Below are 22,926 nucleotides of genomic sequence, written 5' to 3' on the forward strand. Positions count from 1 at the left end.
TAAATCACTTCCTAGACTATACCAACCCACTTCTTCTTTTTAATTCCATGGGTGGGGACACTATAGTGTGGGGAAACAAGTGATAGAAATGGAAGGAAATCTTATCCAAAAACTAGTCATTCCCTAGTTGATGCTCATCTCAGTCGCAAGTATACGAAAATTAACATAATAGAGATAAGATTAGAATGACCACTATGCAAAGATGGCACACAGATTCACAGTGCTCTATTTTTTATTACATAAAATAAAAAAGTTTTTGACCAAAACAAAATCAATTTGCATATAATTAAAAGAAAAACAATTTCTCTGATGAAGTTCATGTTGTTAAGATATATTGGGAGCTTATTCAAATTTTAAGAATAAGAGTCATTCTCCAGTTGATAAATGGTCAAAGGAATATGGAGAGGCAGTTGTAAGAGAAAGAAATCCAAGCTATGAATAGTTATATGAAAAAATTTTCTAAATCACTAATAATTAGAGGAATGCAACTTAAAACAACAATGAGGTTCTACTTCATACCCATCAGATTGGCAAAGCTGACTAAAAAAAAAAGGAAAATGATAAATTTTGGAGTGCCTTTGGGGAAGCAGGTATATTAGTGCACTTGTGGTGGAAGTATGAACTGGTTCATCCATTTTGGAAAGCAGCTTGAAACTATGCTCTAGGACTTCCAGTGCCAAGATGGCAAAGTGAGGAATGAATCTTCTGAAGCTCTCCCAAATTCCCCTCCAAACCACTTATAAACCATCTCAGAATTGGCCTAGGAGCAGGGAAGTAGCTTACCAGCATGACAGGAAAGGTCTGTCTCACTAGGGTGAAGGGAAGTGAGGTCCAAGAGAAACAGCAGTAGCCAATCTCATAGCAGAGGACCTGCAGCAAGGCTCCAAGCCTGGAGCAATCCACCAGTGAGGTCCTGCCCTCTCACAAACCAGCAGCCCTCTAGGCAAGTGAGCAGTCTGTGCAGTGCATCAAGATCCCACCCCAGTGACCTCACCCTCAGCACAAGTCACCAGTCAGTCCTTGATCCAAATGCGAATCAGTTGGGAATGACTAGGGCTGGCCAACAGCAAGACCCGGTCCCTGCAGCCAACCAACAAAGAGCCTGTTTCCACAGCAATCTAGCAGCAAGACCCCACCCTTGGAGAAGGTCAGAGAAAGGAAGCAGCTAAGCCCTGAAACCAAGTAAAAGCCAGCAGTAAGACTCAGAGGTCCAGCACAAAAAGCCTGGGACAATGCAGTTCCAGAACCCAATTCTCATATAAAAACACCAAATCACCAAAAAAGGCAGAAAAAAATGGGAAAAATAAAAAAAGAGATTGATTATAAAAAATTACTACAGTGATAGGGAGGATCAAGGCATAAATTTAGAAGAGGACAATAGGGTCAAAATGGCTACATGTGAAGCCTCAAAGAAAAATATAATTTGATCTCATGCCCAAAAAAAATTCATGAAAGAACCTCAAAAGGATTTTAAAAAGTAAATTAGAGAAAAAGAAAACTTGGAAAAAGAAATGAGAGTAATGCAAGAGAATTGTGGGGGGAAAAAAGAGGGAATAACATGGGAAAAGATGTACAAAAATTTAACGAGGAAAATAACTCCCTGAAAAATAGAATAGCTCAAATGGAAAAGGAAGTACAAAAGCTCATGGAAGAAAATAATTGCTTAAAAATTAGAAATGAACAAGTGAAAACTAATGACTCTATGAGACATCAAGATACAATAAAATAAAAGGAAAAAGTAAGAAAATAGAAGAAAATGTGAAATTTCTCACTGGAAAATCAACTGACGTTGAAAATGGATCCAGGAGAGATAATATAAGAATTATTGAACTACCTGAAAGCCAAGATTTTTTTTAAAAAGCCTAGACATCTTTCAAGAAATTATCAAAGAAAACTGCCCTGATGTAATGGAACCAGAGGTCAAAATAGAAATGGAAAGAATACACCAATCACTACCTGAAAGACATCCCAAAATGGAAACCTCCAGGAACAGCATAGACAAATCCCTGAGCTCACAAATCAAGGAGAAAGTGTCGCAAGTAGCCAAAAAGAAACAATTCAGATATCATGGAGGTACGGTCAAGATTACACAGGATTTGGCAGCTTCCACATTAAAGAACCAGAGGGCTTGGAATATGACATGCCAGTGGGCAAAGATATTAGGATTACAACCAAAAATCACTTACCCAGAAAAATTGAATATAATCTTTCAAGGGAAGAAAAATGGACTTTCAATGAAATGATATGCATGAATATCTATAAAAATATAAATTACCCCAGATTAAAAGAAAAAAACAAAATACTTAACCCAATTTTAGAAAAAGAAATTGAACAAGCCATCAATGAACTTCCTAAGAAAAAAATCCGTAGGACCAGATGGATCACAAGTGATTTCAAACATTTAAAGAAAAATTAATCCCAGTACTCTATAAACTATTTGGAAAAATAAGTGGAGGCCTACCAAATTCCTTTTATGATACAAATATGGTTCTGATACCCAAAACAGGAAGAGCCAAAACAGAGAAAGAAAATTATAGACCAATTTCCTTAATCAATATTGATGCAAAAAATTTAAATAAAATACTAGCAAAGAGATTACAGCAATATATGACAAGAATATATATATATATGTATATATATATACATACATCACTATGAATATGTCACTATGATCAGGTGGGATTTATAAAGGAATTCAGGGCTGGTTCAAGAGTAGGAAAACTATCAACATACTTGACCATTTTAATAGTAAAACCAACAAAAATGATATGACTATCTCAATAGATGTAAAAAACATTTTTGGCAAAATACAACATCCATTTCTATTAAAAACACTAGAGAACACAGGAATAAATGGGACTTACCTTAAAATGACAAGTCATATTTATCTAAAACCACCAGCAAGCATTATCTGTACTAGGAGTAAGCTAAAAGCCTTCCCAATACACTCAAGGATGAAACAAGGATGTGCATTATCACCTCTATTATTTAATATTGTACTAGAAATGTTAGCTATAGCAATAAGAAAAGGAAAAAATGAAAGGAATTAGAATAAGCAATGAGGAAACAAAGGCATCACTCTCTGCAGATAGGATGCGATGCTTAGAAAATCCTAGAGAATCAAATAAAAAACTACTTTAAATTATTAATAACTTTGACACAGTTACAGGATACAAAATAAACCCACATACATCATCAGCATTTCTATATATTACCAACAAAGTCCAGCAGCAAGTAACAGAAAGAGAAATTCCATTTAAAATAACTGTAGACAATATAAAATACTTGAGAGTCTATCTGCCAAGACAAACCTGGGAACTATATGAACACAACTATAACACATTTTTCATACAAATAAAGCCAGATCAAAACAACTGTAAAAATATTAATTGCTTGGGATGAGATTGAGCCAATATAATAAAAATGACAATTCTACCTAAATTAATCTGTCTACAAAGTGCCATACCAATTGAACTATCCAAAAATTATTTTATAGAGCTAGAAAAAAATGACAAAATTCATCTGGAAGCTGGTGAATCAGCTTCAAGGATATTAAGGAAAGCTCAAGGATATTAGGGGAAGCAATGAAGAAAATGTGAAAGAAGGTGTTCCATCTGTACCAGATCTCAAATTGTATTATAATACAGTAATTATCAAAACAATCTGGTACTGGCTAAGAAATAGAATGGTGGGATCAATGGAATAGATTAGGTACAAATTACATGCTAGTAAATGACCAGAATAATCTAGTATATGATAAACCCAAAGATCCAAACTTTTGGAACAAAAACCCATTATTTGACAAAAACTCCTGGGAAAACTGGAAAACAGTAAGGTGGAAACTAGCTATAGGTCAACATCTCACACAGTATACCAAGAAAAGGTCAAAATGGTTACATGATTTACACATAAAGGGTCATGCCATAAGCAAATTAAGAGAGCACAGAATAATTTATCTGTCAGGTTTATGGATAAGGGGAGAATTTAGAACCAAAGAAGATATAGAGAACATTACAAAATGCAAAGTAGATAATTTTGATTATATAAAACTAAAAAGTTTTTGCACAAACAAAACCAATGCAACCAAAATTATAAGAAAAGCAGAAAAGTGGAAAAATATCTTTGAAACAAATATCACTGATAAAGGCCTCATTTCTCAAATATATAGAGAACTGAGTTAAATTTATAAAAATACAAATCATTTCTCAGTTAATAAATGGTCAAAGGATATGAACAGGTAGTTTTCAGACAAAGAAATCAAAGCTATCATCGTATGAAAAAATGCTCTAAATCACTATTGATCAGAGAAGTGCAAATTAAAACAACTCTGAGGTACCATCTCACACCTATCAGAGTGACTAATATGACAGAAAAGAAAAATGTTGGAAGTTGCAGAGGATGTGGGCAAACTGAGATGCATTGTTGGTAGAATTGTGAAATGATCCATCCATTGTGGGAAGCAATTTGGAGCTATACCCAAAGGGCTGGAAAGCTGTGCATACCCTTTCATCTATCAATATCACTATTAGGTCTATACCTGAAGAGATGAAAGAAAGAGTGAATATGTAGAAAATATTTATAGTAGCTCTGTTTGCAGTAGCAAAAAAAAAAAAAAAATGGAAGTTAAGGGGATACCCATCAACTGGAGAAGGGATGGACAAGTCATGGTGTACAAATGTGATGAAACACTTTCATGCTGTATAACATGTATGATAGAGATGGTTTCAGAGGAACCTGGGAAGACTTGTATGAACTAATGCAGAATGAAGAGAGCAAACCCAAGAGAACAACTGATAATGAGAGAGCAATATAATAACAACGCATTTTGAAAATCGTAGGAACTCTGTGACCAACCACAGTTCCCAAGGATTCACGATGACACAAGCTACCCAATTTCTGACAGAAGTGATAGACTGAAAATGCAAATTGAGACATAATTTTCTGGGACATGGCCAATACAGGAACTTGTTTTGCTTGGTTAAACTTGTCACAGAGGATTTTGTTTTTCTTGCTTTTTCAATGAAGGGAAGGGAGAGGTGAAAGGGAAAGAAGGCAGATCTTCAATTTAAAAATTTTATTTTGAAACAAAAACGAAGACTGTTGGTTTTCTCTTGAAGGTTCTAAATGGGTTTGACTAAATGGGAGAAAGATAGGTAGATGTACAGTGGAAGGAAGCAGAAAAGAGTGAAGGGATTTTCCCTGGTAACATAGAATCCAGGAAGGGGAGGGGGAAATTACTGAAATCATGGCCTTTGTTTGGCATTTAGAGCCCTTCATAACCCAGATACAATCTACAATTCCAGACTTATTACATGTTTTCCCCCTTTGTTGAAGCTACATTCCAGCCAAATTGGTCTTTTCGCTGTTCTTCACGCTCAATATTCTATCTCTCTCCTTTATGGTTTTTCACAGGCTATATATCCCCCATCAATCAGCAAGCATTTAACTTTTTCTATGTGCCAGGGATTGTGCCAGGTACTGGAGATTTGTTGATGTCGCTCAGTCATGCAGTCATGTCTGACTCTTTGTGACTTTGTGGATCATCCTGTCCATGGTATTTTCTTGCCAAAGATATTGGAGTAGTTTGCATTTCCTTCTCCAGGAGACTAAGGCAAACAAAGGTTAAGTGGCTTGTCCAGGGTCATACAGCTACTAAGTGTCTGAGGTCACATGTGAACTCAGGTCTTTCTGACTCCAAAGTACTCTATCCACTGAGACATCTAGCTAGGCAAAAAAAAAAAAAAAAAAAGTCCTTGTTACAATCTAATGGAGGAGACGAGTGTGGTCTTTTCAGAAAAAAGACTACTTTCACAGTAACAAAAAAGGAAACAACTCTAAAAGATATCAGATCATTGAAATGATCCATTTTCATGCCAAAGTACTGATGAGAAAACATAACTTTCACCTCCTCTCATTAAAGAAGTGAAGGGCTATAGATAGAGACTGAGGCATGTGGTATCAGATATGGTTTGTTTCAGGGAGCTTTGTGTAACTTTACTTGTTTGTTACACACACACACACACACACACACATACACAGGTTCTACTGGGGAAATAGTGTTGAGAAACGACATTGATATTTTTTGAAAGTATTAATAAAATATTAAAAGAGTTTGGTTTCCTTTATCATAAGTATACTCTAAGTCTACCTCTGGGAAGTGATAACAAACAACCAGGAAAAGGCCAGGCAATTACTACAATGGTCAAAGAACCTTCAGAAGCATCATTAATCTTTTTCTCTTCAACAGTCCCAATCCCTCCAGACTTCACAGCCCATTTGGGGCCCCAGTGGTAGAACCACAGCAAGAGCCATCACTAGCTGTGAACGGACAATGTCAGATGTCATGACAGATGATTCCAGAACTCGATTTTAGATTCTAGATCACTCAAACCACCAATGATCCATCTCTGCTCCTAGAGAGTGGTGCTCCTGTTGCAACTCTAACTGGAGTCATGCTTCACTTCCAAAACGTGCCTCTCTCCATTTCAGAAATACCCTTGAAGGTAGTGTGGGAACTATAGGTAGGCAAGGGAAGGAGTCATAGACTGTGCCTTCCTACAAACAATACCGATTTTTATAAAATGTACATATTTTTAGTGTCAGAGCATTCTCTTCTTTATGAAATATAGATATTTATTTTGTACTCTCATTTCCTACAGCTTACAGTAAAATCTAAAGGCCTCTCATGGGCAGTAATGTACAGACAGCATAATTTTAAACCTTGACTCAGTTTCACCGATACATTTCCCAGTTAGCCTCGAGTCTTCTTTGTTTTCTCTTCCCATTCAGTGGATGACTCCTAACTTTTTATTAGGTGACCATTTTACAAAAACTATTCCCTCCTTAATTCAATTATCAGAGTTCCCTCCAGCAAGGACAGCCGTACCAAGGAGTCCTATATGAGGTAGAGGAGAAAGAATCTCTGGTCTCAAAGGGAGAAAACTGCAGTTCAAGACCTAGTTCTGACACTTGCTGGATATGTGACCCTGGTCAAGTCATTTCACTCACTGCTCTAAGCCTTTGTTTCTTCATTTGTGAAATGGGGACAGTATGAGTATGATTATCCAGGGATAATCATAGGATTATTGGAGGGAAGGGTTTTGTGAAATCATAAAACTCTATGTAATAATAACAAGATTTGCAAAAAGTACCTTAAATGTATTATCCTGATTGAGAACTTTGAGAGGAAAAGTCTGAGTTTGGGGGAAATCCAATCTTCTTTTAATTACATAGAATTTCCTAGAAGAAATTACGAGAGGGTTCTTGCCAATTAACAGAGCCATTCTGACTTGCTCAGGAATCCACAGCTAGGCAGTGTCTGCTCCAGGGTTCAAACTCCAATCGTCCCGGTTTAGCGACCAGCACTCTATTCACCACACCACCTAGCTGCCTCCAAATGTGAGCTAGTATCATTATTATGTACTGACATCCCAAGTACATGATTGAGCAAAGCAGAGCCTTAGCCCTTCACATCCCCTTCTCCTTTATAAATGGAATAATTTTATTATTATTTATCAGTTTATTATTAAAGTTTTTTTTTAATAAATCTACTCATTTTTTCCAAAGGAGCAGCTAGATAGACATTACATTTTAAGTACAGAGGTTTGCCCTAAGGTAATAGTTTTTGTGACCAAACTATTCATGTTGTCACTGTTTAGTTATTTCAGTCTCTTCATGACCCACAGGGTGTTTTCTTGGCAGAGATACTGGAGTGCTTTGCCATTTCCTTCTTCAGCTCATTTTACAGATGAGGAAACTGAGGCAAACAGGTTTAAGTGACTTGCCCAGAGTCACACAGCTAGTAATTATCTGAGGCCAGATTTGAACTCAGGTCCTCCTGACTCCAGGCCTGGCACTCTGCTAGCTGCCCTCCAAACTATTTTAGCTACTTCAAAAGTCCAGACCTATGTTCAGGCATGGTTATCAGTATGTGGTTAGTTTCCTTTTTCAAGCAAAAGGTCCACTAATATACACAGAACCAAGGATATCAGTAAACTATCAAATCTCAGGGAACAGTGGATAGAGTGCCAGGTCTGGTGCCAGGAGGATCTGAGTTCAAATTTGACCTCAGACACTTACAAGCTGTGTGACCCTGGAGACCTTAACGCTATTTGCCTCAGTTTCCTCATCTGTAAAATAAGCTGGAGAAGGAAATGGCAAATCCTTCCAGTATCTCTGCCAAGAAAACCCCAAATGGGGTCAGAAACAGTCTGACTCAACTGAATAACAACAAATCAAATCTCAAAGGCCTCTGCTGTCATAAGGTGGGGAACGCGGACCCTCTTTACTGGATGATAGCAATCACCCCGATCCTTTAATAATGCCACCATTAAAAGCATTCTACAAAACACCTCCACCTCCACTTTCTCTCCTTATTCTTACGTTTCTCAATTCCATTTTAATCTGGTTAGGACTTGCAGTTTGACAGCTCTGGCTTAGTGAATAGAGAGCTAGTCTAGAAGTCTTAAAGACCTGGATTCAAATCCAGCCTCATGACGCAAAGTAACTGTGAAATCCTTTGCAATATTTCATTTCTCAGGGAAGCTCTCCACGACTAACTTGCAGAAAAGATGCCTAAGTGATCTTCATCGGTAAATAGTTTCTTCACCAGCAGTTTCCTATACCAAATACAGGTCTGGACCAAAGAAAAACAAAGACCATTGCTATGTCTCCTGACTTAGCCTTAGGCAAGGCTAAGAAAAGATCCCAAGGGCAGCACTACCAAAACAAAAAAGAGTCATAGGACATTCTCTCTGATCTTTGCTCACTTCTCTCCCCACATTGCCTCCCATCTTTCCTATTTCTAAAAGAATTTTGCAAAGATCAAAGGAAAATAAAAGATAGGGGTGAAAATAGAAAGGTTATGGAGGAATTTAGCAAGATATTTGTTAGCCAGAGAGATGCCCATGGATATAAATGACCTCTCCTGGGCAGACTTGGGATTGACCGCTCAAGTTCCTTGAAAAGTTCTAGTAATCACTGTAAAAACAGTAATGGTTGATTTGTCAAAATGTAAGTCCCTTTAGAGTAAGAAATGCTTCATTCATTGAATTTGTATCCCCAGGGCCTAGTACAATGTTTAGTACATTCGCTGTAGTTCAGTCCTTCCATTGTGTCCAACTCTTCATGACCCCATGGACCACAGCATGCCACTGTCCCTGGAGTTTTCTTGGTAAAGATACCAAAGTGCTTTGTCTTTTCTTTCTCCAGTGGATTAAAGCAAACAGAGGTTAAGTGACTTCTCCAGGGTCACACAGCTAGTAAGTACCTGAGGTTGGATTTGGAATTCAGATCTTCTTGACTCCAGGCCCAGTGCTCTATCCACTGGGCCACACATAGTAGGTGCCTAACAACTGTTTCATTCATTGATTGATCCTTTGCAAATTTAAATTTACCTGGCTCTTTCTTCACAACAGCCTTTGAGGATAATATTGAAAATATATTTCTGCCCCTTGTACAGATTAGGAAACTCAGTCTCAAAAAAAGTTAAAAACCTTGTTCAAGGATATAGACTAGCAAATAGCCAGACATGGGATGATGGGATCATTGAATGAGAGTTGGAAGGTAACTCTGAGATTTTCTAATACTATTCTCCCATTTTACAGATGAGGAAACTGCCATCCAAAGCATCCAAGGTCACAAAAAATTCCAACCCAGATCATAAAGCTGGAATTCATCAGCAAACATTTATTAAGCACAATCATGTGTCAAGCACTGAGCTAAGGGCTGGGGGTACAAAGAAAGGCAAAAGGCAGTCCCTTCTCTTAAAGAGTTCACAGACTAACGGGACACGATATTAAAACAATGATCTATGAACAAGACATAGTCGGGATACATTGGAAGTAGTCTCCAGAGGAAGGAAGCTAGAATTAAGAGCGATCTGGGAAGACTTCTTGTAGAAGGTGGAATTTTAGATGGCATTTAGGGAAGCCACGAAAGCAAAGAGGCAGAGATGAAGAGGGAGAGAATTGAATTCAGGCACAAAGGACAGCCAGTGCAAATTCAGAGTAGGGAAATGAAGAGTCTTCTTGGAGGAAGAGTATGAATACCTGCGTCACTGGATTGCAGAATGGGGGGACAAGGGGAAGGAGGGGTTGGAATGGAGGGAGAGGTTGGGAACAAGAAGACTGGCAAGGTGGGGAGGACCTTAGCGGCCATCATGCCCAACAGCCCACCCCTCCTGGTTTTTTCAGATGAGGAAACTGAGACACTAAGCGGTTAGGTGACTTCCCTGGGGGGGTCACATAATTATTAAGTGTCTGAGGCGGAATTTGAAACTGATGCTCAGTCGATTAGACTACACTATGCTGCTCCTCAGATCCAACCTTTACACTACATGAACTTCCTCTAAGACCAAGAGAGAATTCTTGCCCAATAACACAGCGCTGTTCTGACTTCTCTTTCCTTCTGCTTACCGTAGCATCAGTTAACACAAGTTGCCAGGACTCGGAGAAAGAATAAAAACTTGAGGATTGGGGGTGGAGGGGTGGAGAGATGTATAAGTAAAGGCGAAACCCCAAAACCTCCGACCAACAAATGGGAGCTTGGGGCCAAGGGATCTGCCAAGTCCGGGAAGCGCTCGCTAAACAAACAGTTCTTATCCCAGCGTGGGGCGGCGCAGGTAGATGCCAGGTCAGTGACGGAATGCAGAAAGCAGCAGGGTTAGCAGAGTGCCCAAGCTGCCCAAGAGGGAGCGCGTGCCAGTTCTGGGGAAGTGTAGGGGACCCTGAAGGCTGTCGGGGGGCTCGAGCCTCAGAGTCCCATGAAGCTCAGCAGAGCAGAGGAGGGCGGTTTGGGTTCGCAGAGGAGAGGACGGCTGTAGTGGGGCTCAGAGGGGATGGAAGCAAGAGACTGACCTGAGGCTGCCATGGCAGAGTCTGGAGGGGAGCCCAGCTCACATCCCGGGCTGTGGGACCTCCTGCAATCCTGCCGGGGGCGGAAAGGAAGTCGGGGAAAGGTAAAGAGGCTCCAGATTCTGTTCCGAGGACTCCAGCTTTGGTTTCGGACTGGGCTGGGCAGTAGCGGCGCTTCCTCGGAGCCGTAGGGGGCGGAGGGACTGACCCGCCCCGCCCCGGTGGGCTGGCCGCCCCGGGGCTGGTGGCTGGGGCCGCTGAGGCAGTGGGGCGGGAGAGAAGCCCAAAGGGGGCAGCCCAGCTGCCTCCCCGCAGGCTGGCAGCACCACCTGGAGTTGGACGCCGTTGAGTAGGGGAAGTGAGAGTTGGGGTCGAAAACCAGGAGCCCCCTTCCTCCTCTCAGACGCCGTCCCCCCCTCCCCTATGACATCTCCCGGCAGGACAGAACGAGACAAGCCCTATTGGGTGTCCCCCAAAATCTCCCCATCCACAGACTTAAAGGATAGCCTGAGGATGTAGTGTGGGAAAGAGAGAGGTCCTAAGATCCCCAATTGTGTCTTGGAAATTGGGGGTAAATGGGGTAAAGTAGATGTGCACATGATGAGCACCAGCTGGCAGATACTCCTCCCTTGGGTCAGTGCCCTGAGTCAGTGCCCTAGGCAGGAAATAGATGAGCTGGGGGTGGGGTGGAAGAGAAGAGGAGAAAGAGTAGTGGTGACTCTTGGGAACTGGTCCCCCAAGGGACAGCTTTACTCTTGAGTTCCCTTCAGTTACCTTTCTGCAGACTCCTCAGGGATTTGACCCCTCACTACGTTTCTCCTTTTCTCCTCCTCCTAAGTCTCTTTTCCCTCCTGCCCAATCACCTTGGGCCGCAGGTACTGCAGGCTGGACATTAGCACCAAGCCCCAATCAGAGGAAATGGTGGATCGTGGAAGGCCGTGGCACCATTAAATGCCATATGAAATTCAAGTTAACATATAGTTATAAAATGCCTATGAGAGGCAACGTTGGTACCAGAAAGATTTGACTTCAAGTTTCTCTTGTCACCCACTAGCTTTCAATGCCCCCTGTAAATGCACGGAAAGTGTCATTTTACATTAGTAGAGAGGTTTCCCTCACTGGGAGTTTCTGAGACCAGTGAAATCTCTGGTGCAGTTCCATCCTAGGTACTGGGGATCCAAACATGGAAAGTGACAAAGTCTCTACTCCATCTAATAGAAGGGAAGCGTAAGTATGGTAGATGCAAGGTAGGTGGAAACTGTTCTCCAAGCATATGAGGAAGAAGAGCTCGCCTTCAACCAGAACAGGAAAGGCTTCATGGACAAGGTGGGGCAGTGACCTGGGCATTGAAGGTGGAGGAGGAGATGAGAGGCATTGCATTTCAGGGAATGGGGGGTGGCCTGTAGGGAGTAAGGAGAGGTGTATGGAGGAGAATAATGTGAAATAAGGCAAGAAGGTAGGTTACAGACAGATAGTGGTGAGCTTGAAATGGCAACAGGAAGTGTTGAAAGCTCTTAAGCAAGGGAATGATGAATGAATGGATGAAAAAATAGTAAATTAAGAGGTCCTAGCTACATGTTAGGTGGAAGAGTCCTGTAACCCTTAAAATATAGCCTCAGAGGTCTTACCTACAAGTTAGATGGAAAAGCCCCATAAACCTTAGACCATAACCCTTAAGGAGATGTTAATGTAATTTCCATTGATGAAACCATATTTCTTTTTAAATGATTTATTTTTTAACATTCTTCTTTAAAATTTTGAGTTCTGGCCCTTCCTCCACCCACTGAAAAGGCAAACAATATGATATCAATTATACATGTGAAGTCATACAAAACATATTTCCATAATAGCCATGAAAGAAAAAAAGAAAGAAAACAGGGAGGGAGGACAGGAAGAAGAAGAAAAAGAAAGAAAGAAAGAAAAAGAAAGAAAGCTTCAATCTGCACTCAGAATTCATCAGCTCTGTCTCTGGAGGTGGATGGCATTTTTCATCAGGGCCCTTTGGAATAATTTTGGATTATGCTATTGAAAAGAGTAATAACCTTTCACAGTTGACCGTCCTTACAATATTGCTGTTGCTGAGTACAATATTCTCCTAGTTCTGCTCACTTCACTTTATATCAGTTCGTATAAGCCTTTCCAGACTTTTTTGAAACCATACTGCTCATCATCACTTATATCACAATAATACTCCATCACAATCACGTACTACAACTTGTTCAGCCACTCCCCAATGGAAGGGTATCCCCTCAATTTCCAGTTTTTTGCCACCATAAAAAAAAGCTGCTGTAAATACTTGTGTACTTATAGTTCCTTTTCCTTTTTCTTTGATTTCTTTGGGATATAGACCTAGTAGTGGTATTGCTGGGTCAAAGGGTATGTACAGTTTTAGAGCTCTTTGGTAATAATTCCAAATTATTCTCTAGATGGCTGGACCAGTTCACAACTCTAGAAACAGTGCATTAGCATCCCATTTTTTCCACATTCCCATATTTGTCATTTGTCACCTTCCTTTTCTGTCATTAGCCAATCTGAACCATATCCATTTCTGAGACTGAACTATTTGGAAGTTCCAAGGACTTTGGTGGTGAGCATTTTCTTCTCCCCATCTTCAAAATTGTGGCTACTAAGGAGGCAGGGACTGCCCAAAATCAACAAGTCAAATCAATGAGCATTTTTTAAACACTCCCTCAGTACCAGAGGCTGTGCTGAACTCTGTACATGCAAAGAAAGGCAAAAAAACAGCTCATGCCCTCAAGGATCTTACAATCTAATCAAAGATCATATGCAGGAAACTATGCAGGAACATGATATGGATATACATATATTCATTACATACATACAATTAGGGGTAGTCTCAGAGGGAAGGCATTAAGGAGGACTGCGAAAGTTTTTTTGCAGAAAGAGGGATTTTAGGGGAGGGGGGGAGTGGGGGGCAGGTGGGGGGGATAAAATCACAATTGTATGGCAGTGATTGTTAAACATTACAAAATAAAAAAAAATAATAATAATAAAAATAAATAAATAAAAGATTTGTAAAAATAAAAAAAAAATAATAATAAAAAAAAAGGCAAGTTGAAATTGTAAAAAAAAAAAAAAAAAGAAAGAGGGATTTTATTTGAAAATTGAAGGAAGCCAGGAGATAGAAATGAGCAGAGAGAGAATTCTTGGCATGGGGGAGAGTCAGTCAAGCACTGTGCTAAATCCTGAGAATCCAAGTACAAGCAGAAAGAAAGCAGCTTCCTTTCCAATTGGACTATGACAACACATAAAAGGGAACTAAAAAAAGATAGGGGCTGGGGCAGGACTAGAGTAGATAAAGTCTTGTACAGAGAAGTCTGGAGTGCAGTCAGGAAAGGAATGAAGGTGTGGCTGGCCTGGACAGTCTCCTTAAAATGGAGGTTCTTGTAGGAACCAGCCAATCAGAGAAAAAGAACAAAGGCCTAGAAAGCACTTCCAGCATGAGAAGTATTCCAGGGAAAGGGTGAGCTTCTAAATCAAAGAGGCTTCCATGGTAGACAAGTCCTGTGTAGATGAGTTAAAAGTGTAGCCCAGAGAGGAATGAGCAAATAAATTATAAATTCTCATTGACTGACTAGCAATGTCATTAGATCATAGAATACAGGAAAGGAGTAAAGTCTAAGAAGATTGGAAGGGGAGGAAGGGGTCAGATTATAAGAGACATTAAAAGGCAAACTGAATTTTATATTTGAACTTGGAGGTGCTGATCAGTCAGTGTGTTTGTCCTTCGTTGCCTGATAATGATGTGACTTGCACTTAACTTTGTTTTGAGTGAGAGAGGGCTGAGCAGGTCACCAGCCTCACTTCTCCAGAGTCATATGAATCCAGCAACCAGATATTCATCAGGATGACTGGAGATGACCCAGGCAACTGGGGTTAAGTGACTTGCCCAAGGCAACTGGGGTTAAGTGACTTGCCCAAGGTCACACAGCTAGTGAGTGTCAAGTGTCTGAGGTGAGGTTTGAACTCAGCTCCTACTGACTCCTGCACTGGTGCTCTATCTCCTGCACCACCTAGCTGCCCCTTGCAGGCAGTCAGTACACATTCTAGGAAAACCACTTTGGTAGCTGAGAGGAGCAGAAGAAATGAGGCACTGAAACCATCCAGAAGGTTGTTCCTTTGGGTAAGGCTAGGCTGGAAATGGAGCTGGTGGTCTGGAAGCCACTGACATTGCCTGGGCTCTTGGGTTTAAAGGCCTGAGTTATCTCCCCCAGGGTCTAAGGGGAGTGGTAGTGGCAATGCTGGTGGTGACTTTGCCCACCTGGCACTTGTTATCTACTATTTTTTCCTCCTGGAGTCTTTGGGTAGTCCAGGTTCCCTAAGGGAACACTCAACCCACAGTGCCATAGGAATACTTGCTTCAAGTCCCTTGCTCCAGCTCTCCCTTTCCAGAAAATATTCTGTCCCTAGAATCTCAATTCTCTGTATTCTCTAGTAACCTTCAAGGCAAGATCACAACCTGTGGCTCTTGAACCAGAGGTCAGCTCTCAAAATAAGAGCCAATCCTATGTAGTGTGATATAAAATGCCTCGCTATGGCTGTCCCCTCTATCCTCCACTCCCCAAATAAGCCACTTCCTCTATCACCTCCTATGACATTGTCCTCTACTTAAGACTGACCTGAAATTCTCACTCTAGAGGGGTTAGATAAAAAAAAGCAGTCATGTCTCCAGAAAAACATTCTCTGAATAGTCATACTTCCCAGGAACCAAACCTTTCCACCTTAACACATACTAATCAACATAGGCTGGATTAATTTGGACAAAGTGCCAGATTTGAAGTGAGGAAGACTCATCTTCCTGAGTTCAAATCTGGTCTCAGACACTTACTGGCTGTGTGACTCTGGGCAGGTCACTTAACTCTGTTTGCCTTAGTTTCCTCATCTGTAAAATGAACTGGAGAAGGAAAGGTAAATCACTGCAGTCACTTTGCCAAGAAAACCCAAATGGGAATCATGAAGAGTCAGACACAACTGAAACATCTTAACAGCAAAAGTCAGTTGAAACTTTCAAGAGGAGAATGTTAGACCTTGAAGATATGGGATTCTGGTTTGGAAGTGTTATTGGAGGAGAATAGGCAAAGATTCGGAAGGACTCTGCCAAGGAAGGGTAGGTCTAGATAATCATATTACAGTTAGGGAAGGAAGGAAGGAAGGAAACAAACACTGATTAGGCACCTACTTATGTGGCAGGCACTGTGCTAAATGCTTGACAAATATTATTTCATTTGCTCCTCATAATAACTCTGGGAGGCAAGTGCTATTATTACTTCCATTTTATTAACCAAACTAAGGCAATCAGAGGTTAAGTGACTTGCCCAAGGTCATACAACTTGTAAGTATCTGATGCCAGATTTGAACTCAGGTCTTCCTGATTCGAAGTCTAGTACTATAGAGCAGCTAGTGCTAGTTTTGGTATCTAGAGTAGCAGCTGAAGGGGCAAGGCGGGTGACTTTTATGTATATGTAGCTCTCCAGAATCAACTATGTTTGTAGATAAAGGTAAAAAAAAATAACCCTATCCTTTCCCCATGGAATCTCCATGCACACAGAAAGTCATAAAAGGGTTCTCACCCTTGTTTCCTGCCTGTGGGTCCTTCCTCCTAGCATATAGCAATGCTACAATGATCAGTTTCTGCGTCTAGAGTTCAGATGCCTTCTATACCTTCATCTAACATGTCTTACTTGCCCAAAGGTAGTCCTCAGGTTATGTACTGATGCTACAGTTTCACAACTCAAAGTGAACCGTAGGGCTAGGAAAGATCTGGCCTTCCTATGGGGTCTGCCTTTTTTAGAGGAGTTATTCAAAGTCTATTCTGAGAACACCTGGGGGTTCTTCAATGGGACACACTCCATTCTTCTGCAATTCAGCAGGCAGATGCAGATGGCACCTCCATTGGTGCATGGGACCATGTCTCCACGTCCTCTTCTCCTACTTCTGTCTTCCTTCATCTCAAGTTCCCTGAAGCAGAAAACCCATGCAACCATGATAAAGAAATTAGGACTTCGCCTCCCAGCCTTGTCATTCAACTGTGAAAGTTAAAGGACTAGACATGTATTCTCATTTAGTCTGAAGATCAACTGACTGTAATATATAAGAATTGGCAAAAGAGAATCCTTCAAGGCTTAGCTCATATTCTATCTCCTACGTGGGAATTTCTCTGATTGCCCTAGCTATCAGCGCCTCTCTGTGTCCCATAATTACCTCCATTTACTATAGATAGATAGATAGATAGATAGATAGATAGATAGATAGATAGATAGATAGATGATAGATAGATAGATATTTTCTATACTTAGAGTTTACATGTTGTTTCCCTCAATAGAATGAAGGCTCATTGAGGACAGGTATTGTTTTAATTTCATCTTTGTTTCCACAATGCCTAGAATAGTTGTTGGCACATAATAGGTGATTAATAAATGCTTGGTGATTGAAAGAAGAGTCAATACGGTTCTTACAGAAGACAAACTTGCTTTTTAATCTTCTCAAGCTCTTGTTCTTGAAAACCTTGTACAATATAACATCACAGAAAATAGAAAATTATTTTTAGTTTTAGGCCACATATTAGAGGCCAACAGCTCCATACAGAAAAGGGGGAGGGGGTGACTCATCATGGTCCAGGTAGAGCTTTTTTTCAAAGATATAAGTCCTCCTGGAACCACTAGAATAAACTGATTTACTGAAAAATAGAAACAGTAACAAACTTAACTAAATTCAATTCAGCAAATGTGCGAAGCACTGTGGTAGGTACTGGTAATAAGAAGTCAAAAAACAACAGTCCTTACCTTTGATAAGCTTACAATCTAATGGGAGGCTAGAATATGTACCTAAGTATGAGATAAGGTATATTAGGGTAAAGGCAAAAGGGACCTAGACAAAATATAATAAAAAATATGAGGAGATAAGGATCACTTTCTGCTGGTGAGGAGATCAGGACTGGCCCCATAGGGCAGGTATCTCTTGATCTGCTCCTTCGAGGAAGAAAGGGATTACAACAGGTTACCGGTGAGGAGAAAGGATTGCTGTTCAGGCCTAAAGTACAGCCTGTTAAAATGCAGAGGTAGAAAGGTACAGAATGAGGTCAGGAAATAACCAGGACTCTAGTTTTGGTTGGAATGCAGAATGTATGAAGGGAAGTAGAGGAAAATAGGTCTCAAAAGACAAGTTAGAAGCACATTGTAAAAGACTATAAATGCCAGACTAAGGATATTATGTCCTGTCCCATATACATACTAAGGTATTTGAGCAGAGAAGTAACATTGTCAAACCTTTGCATTAAAAGATTATTTGTGACCAACATGCAAAATACAGGCATTAGCTCAGCTAAATTGTCCTAACACTTCCCTCCAAAACACTTTAAAATAATGCCTGACATTGGGCTCCCTGTAGGTTCACTATGAAGGTGATGAAAGTACTTGCAGACAAGCAAGTTTCACTCATTAGATGAAGAATTAATTGGAAATGAAGATACTCTGCTTTCGGGATCATGGCTACCCTTATCCCTTGTGAATTGTTCTCTGTTTCTAGGTTTATGTTCTTTTCCAGGTTGTAAATTTCAAGATATTAGGAGAAATCTCCAAAAGGACATGAAAGAATGAAAGAGCTATGGTATACAAGATATATATGCATGCATGCATGTATGTATACACACATGTATGTGTTTAAATATATATGTGTGTATATATTTACATATACATATACATCCAGGTCTTATCGTTTACCTCATCTTTAGCTCATTTAGATATTCGTCATGACCACTATGTAGTGCTAACAGGAATAGAAACTACCCTAGTCCTTGACACTACTATGTAGGGCTCGACAGTAAGAAGAGTGGAAATTCCTCTGGGTACTTGGTTCTTGATTTTTATTGATATTAGTTTACTTGCTTTTAATGATCTGCATCTTGACAGTTACATAATTTGTTTTTTCTCTCTGTGTTCTGATCCATATGAATTCCTTTTACTTTTCTATTTTTAACCTTTAAAATTATACAGATATCAGTTTTCTTTAAAGATTAATTGATTATTATCCATTGTAGTCAACCCAGACTGAATCTCATGCATAAACACTCAACTAAATTAAGAAAATCTAACCTAATTCAACAAACCTTTTCAAACCACCAATTTAATAAAGAGGTATCCTGCTTTAAATTATACTCCTGAGAATAAAAAGCTCTTACATGCACTTTAGACAAGACAGACAACAATATTCAAGACTACTTAGTTTTAATTGGCTACAGGTAATGATACCACATTCTGTAAGATATCCAGTGCTCATGTGACTCCAAAGCATAGTTTCCACTGTATTTTTAACACCAAGAGAACCTCCAAAGGAAATCTTTGTCCAACAAATATTCCAACAACAAAAGAACATTGTACTATTGGAATAATTATAGTACTTTAAAGAAGTGCTCCAAAATGATCCGCAATGATTTTGAGAACTATAAACCACAGAACTTGATCCATAACACACAATTCATTACATTAACATCTATTTTAGTTCATTTGAAAGTTAACTCATAGGAGTACTGAGGAATATATAAAAATTACATATTCCATTAATGTTTAAGTGAAAATCCCAGGAACTTAATAGTATCTCAAAACACAAATACAAGTACACGTTGCCAAAGCATGGGCATTTTGAACAATGAAAGTTCAGGTGTAAAGAAATAGCACGGCAATTTCATGAGAAATCACATTTAATCATTTTGCAATTTGAATAAAAACACAACTTTAACTTTCTAACATCAAACACTTTCAAATCTTGATTTGCTTTCATCTATTAGAAATTATGCTGCTGTTTCTTCTGTTCAGGATAACAGAAGAAATTAACGCCATGGGTTAACTAAGCCCAGCTAAATACTCAAATTATATACATTTATCTAAGTTTCCATTTAAATGCCATTTTTATACTTTTTGACATGTCCTAAATAGTTTTAAACAGTAAACAAACATCATTTTCTGTATAATAGAAACACAAGCCAAATACCCTTACTGCTGCAAATATTCCAAGTAAATGAAGCAATGTATGGCATGATACTTGGAAAAAGTATTTTCTCTGCCTGACCTTGGGTGAAAGAGTTCATTATAAATTCCATAGCCAAAACGGTGAGTGGGGTGGGAGTGGGGAGAGAATAAAAAATAATCTGAAAGAATTTGATAATTCACAAACCAAAATAGAAGTAACTGCATTTGAATTCAATAGCTAATGCACCAAATTGGGTTGCTATTAACATAAAGCACACAAAGCACAAATTCTTTGGGACAATTTTATTAAATAAAGAAATGCAAAATAAATTTAATGATCTATGAGGATCATTTTAAATACATTTTCGTTGGTCGTGTATAAAACCTTGTAAGACTAAAACTTGATCATTTTAAGAAAGCAAGCAAAATGCTAAAATAAGCTACATTTTGTTTCTCTTGTCAGTCTTAATATCCTGACTTATCTCTTGTTCAACTATACTGCTTAATTGCACCATTACTTCTAGCAGAACACAAGAAGAAAATTATAACCAAGGAAAAGTAGGCTATATATAGGAAAAAAGCTGACAATTTACTTAAAATCTGAAATGTCAGTTCTGAAGTATATCAAGATGCTCTCCAAATAGATATACAGCTACACGTTGAACACTACTAAAAACCACTAGTGCTTCTGAAATGAAATCATTGTAGCAGCACCAGTTAATTAATACTGTTTTCCAACTCCCAACAAACCAAATGCCAGAGCTAAAAACTGACGATCAAAGAAATATCCTTGGTCTAATTAAAATAGTATCTTTTCTAAGTACAGAGAGGTACCTTATCCAGTAATAGCTATAAAATCAGAACTCTTCTTTTTTCTCAACACAAACTATTATGTACTAATTCACTGAGATTGATTAATTCCAAAATATTCTTTGCAGAGTAGTAAACAAGTAAAATAGGGCAGGCTAGGTGGCACAGGAGAGAGAGGTCCAGACCTAAAGTCAGGAAGATCTAAGTTCAGACACTAATGAGCTCTGTGAACCCTAGGCAAGTCACTTAACTCTGTTTGCCTCAGTTTCCTCATCTGTGAAGTGAGTTGGAGGCAATGGCAAACCACTTCAGTATCTTTGCCAAGAAAACCCCAAATGGGGTTTTCACAAAGAGTCAGAATGACTGAAATGACTGAACAGATACAACACTAATGTTAATGAGCTTATTTCCAATAAACATAGCTTCACATTAAAAATTACTTCAATTTTTACAACTGGTATAAAAAATTGCAAAAAATTTAAGAATGAATATCTTCCATTACTAGTGGTACAGTTATCAAGATTTTCTTCCTGGCTGAAATGATCATTGCTATATCAAAACATAGTTCTTGGTCATCACTGCTTCTGAATAACTTTCATTTATATTGTGCAGTTTCATATCAGAAGCACAATGTTTATCGAAAAGCTTATGGAAAGATCAAACATACCACATAAATGCATTTGTAATTTTGATAAGTTTCTTGGTACAAAATGTCCAAACCAACTATAGGTACATTGTAATGATAACTTACATAAAAAGTAATACTCAATAAACGCTGCATTTGCAAACAACCCAAGGGCAAGGGCTATTTTTTCCCAAACCAACAGCACCCAAGAAGGTATTATATTTCTATATATTTCAACTAATTGTACTTAACTGAAACATTGAAGTTTTGACATTTAAAAAATTAATTGGAAACTAAATAATATCATCCTAAAGAATGTGTGGGCCAAAGAGCAAATCATACAAACAATAAATAATTTCATTAAAGAGAATGACAACAATGAGACAACATACCAAAATTTATGGGATGCAGATAAAGCAGTAGTCAGAGGGAAATTTATATCTCTAAATGTATCAATAAAATAGAGAAACATCAGATCAATAAATTGAGCATCCAACTAAAAAAACTAGAAAAAGAACAAACAAATAATCTCCACCTAAACACCAAATTGTAAATCTTGACAATCAAAGGAGAGATTAATAAAATTGAAAGTAAAAAAAAAACCCATTGAACTAATAAATAAAACTAGAAGCTGGTTTGGGGGTGGGGGGTGCAGGAGGAGAGACAATAAAAGAGAAACCATTGGTTAATTTGACTTTAAAAAAAGAAAGAAGAAAGCCAAATTATCAGTATCAAAAATGAAAAGGGCGAATACACCACCAATGAAGATGCCAAATTGTATGCCAATAAATGAGACAATCTAAGTGAAATGGATGAATATTTATAAAACTGTAAATTGCTCAGATGAACAGAAGAGGAAATAAAACACTTAAATAACCCTATCACAGAACAGGACACTGAACAAGCCATCAATAAGCTCCCAAAGGAAAAAAGTCCCCAGGATCAGATGGATTCACAAGGGAATTCTACCAAATGTTTACAGAACAATTCCAATATTATATAAACTATTTGGAAAAATATGCAAAGAAGTTCTACCATATTCCTTTTATGACACAAAATGGTTCTGTAAAAACAGAAAGAAAACTACAGACCAATTTCCTTAACAAATATTGTTGCAAAAATTTTAAATAAAATACTGGCAAGGAGGTTACAGAAATATATCACAAATATATCACTATGACCACATGGTAGTAATAGTAGCAATGCAGGGCTGGTTCAATAGTAGGTAAACAATCAGCATAATTAACCAGAACAATAACGAAACAATCAAAAAATAATATGATTATTTCAATAGAAGCAGAAAAAGCTTTTGATAAAATATAGCACTTATTCCTATTTTAAAAAATACACTAGAAAGCATAAGGGGAAATGGAGCTTTCATTAAAATGATAAAATAGTAAAGTAGTATCTATTTAAAACCATCAACAAGCATTATCTGTAATGGGGATAAGTTAGAAGCCTTCTCAATAAGATTAGGAGTAAAGCAAGGATAGTCAATATCACCACTATTATTCACCAGAAACGTTAGCTGTAACAATAAGAGAAGAAGAAGAAAATTGAAGAAATTAGAATAGACAATGAGGAAACAAAAGTGTCACTCTTTGCAGATGATATATTGGCATACTTAGAGAATCAACTAAAGAAGTAGCTGAAA

General features: G+C 38.7%; 1 protein-coding gene across 1 annotated transcript in view; it reads right to left on the minus strand.

Moving 5' to 3' along the window:
- The window catches only part of PIK3AP1 (phosphoinositide-3-kinase adaptor protein 1), a 139,105-nt gene extending 127,836 nt beyond the window's left edge, over positions 1 to 11,269 (minus strand). Inside the window, exon 1 of the mRNA XM_072626460.1 lies at positions 10,857 to 11,269. Within this exon, the coding sequence (XP_072482561.1) occupies positions 10,857 to 10,869 (13 nt within the window). The 5' untranslated portion in view covers positions 10,870 to 11,269. The remainder of the gene's footprint in view (positions 1 to 10,856) is intronic.
- Positions 11,270 to 22,926: the final 11,657 nt, after the last annotated feature.

The sequence above is a fragment of the Notamacropus eugenii genome, chromosome 1 (genome assembly GCF_028372415.1).
Source record: "Notamacropus eugenii isolate mMacEug1 chromosome 1, mMacEug1.pri_v2, whole genome shotgun sequence".
Classification (NCBI taxonomy): Eukaryota; Metazoa; Chordata; class Mammalia; order Diprotodontia; family Macropodidae; genus Notamacropus; species Notamacropus eugenii.